The sequence below is a fragment of the Cetorhinus maximus genome, chromosome 24, assembly GCF_964194155.1.
Source record: "Cetorhinus maximus chromosome 24, sCetMax3.hap1.1, whole genome shotgun sequence".
Classification (NCBI taxonomy): Eukaryota; Metazoa; Chordata; class Chondrichthyes; order Lamniformes; family Cetorhinidae; genus Cetorhinus; species Cetorhinus maximus.
Genome location: NC_135902.1, coordinates 2,058,715 through 2,062,284, shown reverse-complemented (window position 1 = coordinate 2,062,284; position 3,570 = coordinate 2,058,715). Strand labels below are relative to the sequence as shown.

The following is a 3,570-nucleotide window of genomic DNA, read 5'->3' as shown; positions in this document are numbered from 1 at the left end:
TGTTTAAACAGTGCAACAGCAGTGCTATTGCTTAGGAAGTGAAGTTCTCTACAGTGGTAAATGATCTTTGTTCATGTTTTACAGTTAATTATGTAGTTGGAGCCGTTGAGTAGTTAGAAAAATGAGAAAACTGTTGTGAAGCAATCATCTTTATTTGTGGAATTATGTACTTTAAACTGTCTGGAATTGTCACTTCACAGTTTGTTTGTTGTGACAGGCTCCAAACGTGCAATAAATAGTCAAGATTCAATCAGTCACATTGTGAGGGATTTTTCACCCTTATGAAAACTCACAACATGTGTTCTGCCTACATTTTAATATTTTTTCACTCAGAATTGACATCGTAAGGAATAATGCCCATAGAATTAAAGTACTTCATACTTATACACAAATCTTTGAAGAGCTTAAACAGCTCTTGAAATTGTGAAGTTTTAATTTATTCTATTAAATGTTATCTATTTAACTATAGATTGCAAGTAATTCACCGTAATTTTGTTAAAATCTTTGTAGTCAGAAAGAACACCCCATTGTCTGGGTGTGTCATTAAAGAAAAGAGTTTATTTGAAAATTGGGAGCCTCCAAATAACAGAGCAGAAAGGGACTCTTCATTATATTCATGGTGAGCAGACTCATAATGTGGACTTCTCCTGCTTTCATTTAAATTAGCCACAAATGTTAGATGACCCTTTAGAATATCTGGTGTTGCACACATACTGAACAATGAAAGGAAATCCAGTGGAACTCGAGTATTCAGAATATCAAAGGTTAGCTCTACGTTTGTTGATAAATTGATGAAAATTTTTAACACTTGAGCCTTGGTTTGGGTCGACCCTTTTTGCAACAGTTCAAAAAATTCTGGGATGGACCTTTTCACCTTGAGCTGGTTTTGATGGTTGTGTAGCAAGTTACTGAGCAGCCTTAAAGCAGATAACTGTAATGCTGAGTCTATAGTGGCTGTGTCGACCAGTTCACAGACCTGATCAACATATTCCTGGATTATTTCTCGATTTGCAACATTGTTAGAAAGAAAGTTAAGTGCATTTAAAGCGTCTACTTTTACCTCAGTTAGAGGATCATTCAATGATTCTACAATGATGCTGATTCCACTTTCTGAACAAATTAATTCGTGATTACCAGAAAATGCAGCCAATCTACAAACACCTGTTTCAATGAGCACTTTCAGAGAAGGATTGGGATTTTGCTTAAGAATAGCCAAAAGCCTACGCAAGTGTTGTGTGTCCATGTCATTACAGCTGCTGATGAGATTAAGCCCTGATGCATCAGCCTGAGTCGTGTGAGAGTTACCAGGCACAACTTCAACACATGAACCATATTCATTACTAGACATTCTTCTGTCGTGCTCATCAGTGTCAGTGCTTCTGTTGATTGGTTTGTACAGTAAATAAGCAGCTCCCATTCCAGACAAAAGCCCCATCATGTTGCTCTTATAGATTCCTACGTCGGTTTCCATTTGTAGGTTGCAATTTCCCAAGTTCAATATATTTGAAACTAAACAGTGAATAGTTGAAACAAGTAGTTCCTATTAACTGATAGCAATGACTTCATAACAGAAGATCCCTGTTGACATCTTGTAGATTCTGGTATCCACAGCACATTGCGTTTGAATGGATGCATGTTTGCTGATGTCACAGTGTATATATGTTGTCACAGCAGCATATAGACGTTGGACATTCTTTCAACAAAGAGTTCAGAACCTGAGCGAAGTGAAGTTCAAGAATCGGTCTTTTGTCTCTCACTGAACCTCATTCCTCCTGTCCTCCAGCTAAGTATATTACCCTGCCTGGCAGCTTATTGGCGGGTAATGTTGAATCATATTTATCACTAACTTACTTGTTGTTAGCCATGTAAACAGCAACAACAACTTCTATTTATATAGCACCTTTACGATAATGAAACATCCCAAAGCCCTCCCAGGAGCATTCTAAAACAAAGTATGAAACCGAGACCCATAAGGAGAAATTAGGTCAGGTGACCAAAAGCTTGGTCAAAGAGGTAGGTTTTAAGGAGTGTCTTAAAGGAGGAAAGCGAGGCAGAGAGGCTTAGGGAGGGAATTCCAGAGCTTGGGGCCCAGGCAACTGAAGGCACGGCCACCAATGGTGGAGCAATTTAAATTGGGGATGGGCAAGAGGCCAGAATTAGAGGAGCACAGATATTTCAGAGGCAGAGGGAGGATTATGGATCTGGAGGAGATTAAAGCTAGGGAGGAGCAAGGCCATGGAGGGGTTGATGGGGCGATGGCGCAGCGATGGAGTGGGGGATGAAGTTGAGCGATGTTCCACAGGTGGAAATAAGTGATCTTAGAGATGGCAAACAATCTCAAACTGTTGCCAGGCAGAATAATAGAGTCAGTAGCAACAGAAGAGAGTTTGGAGCAGGGACCAAAAACAATGACTTCAGTCTTCCCAATATTTGAAGGCAACATATAAGGATTTAGGTAACAAAAAGGGGTGACAGGAGGTCAAAGTCTTACACCATGTCAGACTGTGTTCTTTGCAGTTCTAAAAAAAAGGAAACATTCAGAAGGTTGTGGTTTCAAGATCCTCTGTGTAGGTATAATTGAGTGAAATACCCCGAGCACAATGCATGTTGGGTGTTTTGATTGAGACATTAAAATGAAGCCTTTTCGCAACAAGGCAAAGTTGAAGAAAAAATGATGGCGCTAGTTTTCAACTGTTTTCTTGGTGTCAGAACCAACATTTATCTTTCTCTGGTATAAGACGAGTAATATAAGTCACAGGGGTAGGAATAGGCCATGCAACCTTTGAACCTACTCTGCCATTCAATAAAATCACTGGTCTCAAATCTCAACTTCACTTTCCTGCCTAATTCTGATATCTCGGCATCCCCTTAGAGTCCAAAATTCTATCGATTGGAAGCCTTGAGTAAACTCAGTGACTGAAATTCTTAACCCCAGAGGCCTGTGGATGTTCATAGATTCAAAACTCTGAGTGAAGAAATTTTTCTTCATCTCTGTTCTAAATGGCCGACCCCCTTATCCTGAAAATATGACCCCAATTCAAGACTCTCTGGGCGGGGGAAAGAAGTTCAGCACCTACCCTGTCAAGCCCTTGCAGGACCTCATATGCTTCAATGCGATTACCTCTTGTTCTTCTAAACTCCACAGAGTATAGGCTGATTCTACTCAACTCCTCCTGAGAGGGAAACCTCTCTCATCCCAGGAACCAATCAAGTGAAGCTTTTCCACACCCTTTACAAGACAATTATATCATCCCTTAGGTCCGAAAACCAAAATTACACACAAGTGTGATCTCGACAAATGTCTGAACAATTGCAGCAAGACTTTCTTACTGTTGTACTCCAGTCCTCTTCCAATAAAGGCTAACATACTGTTTGCCTTCCTAATTACTTGCTGCACCTGCAAACACAACTGTCAAACGCTTTTTCTCTATCATAAAAACACATTAACTCTGCCTAATCATATTACTGCCCTGTTACTACTTCCTTTATAATGGGTCCCAGCATTTTCCTGATGACTGATGTTGAACTAACTGGCCCTGTTTTCTGTTTTCCCTGTTTTCTCTCTTCCCC

The 3,570-nt window shown here is 40.0% G+C and overlaps 1 protein-coding gene across 1 annotated transcript; it reads right to left on the bottom strand.

Moving 5' to 3' along the window:
• Window positions 1-481: 481 nt before the first annotated feature.
• On the bottom strand, window positions 482-1,435 carry LOC144667646 (armadillo repeat-containing protein 10-like). The gene has a single exon (XM_078529120.1). The coding sequence runs from the start codon at window positions 1,433-1,435 to the stop codon at window positions 482-484; it is 954 nt and encodes a 317-aa protein (XP_078385246.1).
• Between the last annotated feature and the right edge of the window lie 2,135 nt (window positions 1,436-3,570).

What these genes read in the sequence shown, in the direction of transcription:
- LOC144667646 (XM_078529120.1), bottom strand. Translation starts at nt 1,435, where the DNA reads ATGGGGCTTTTGTCTGGAATGGGAGCTGCTTATTTACTGTACAAACCA.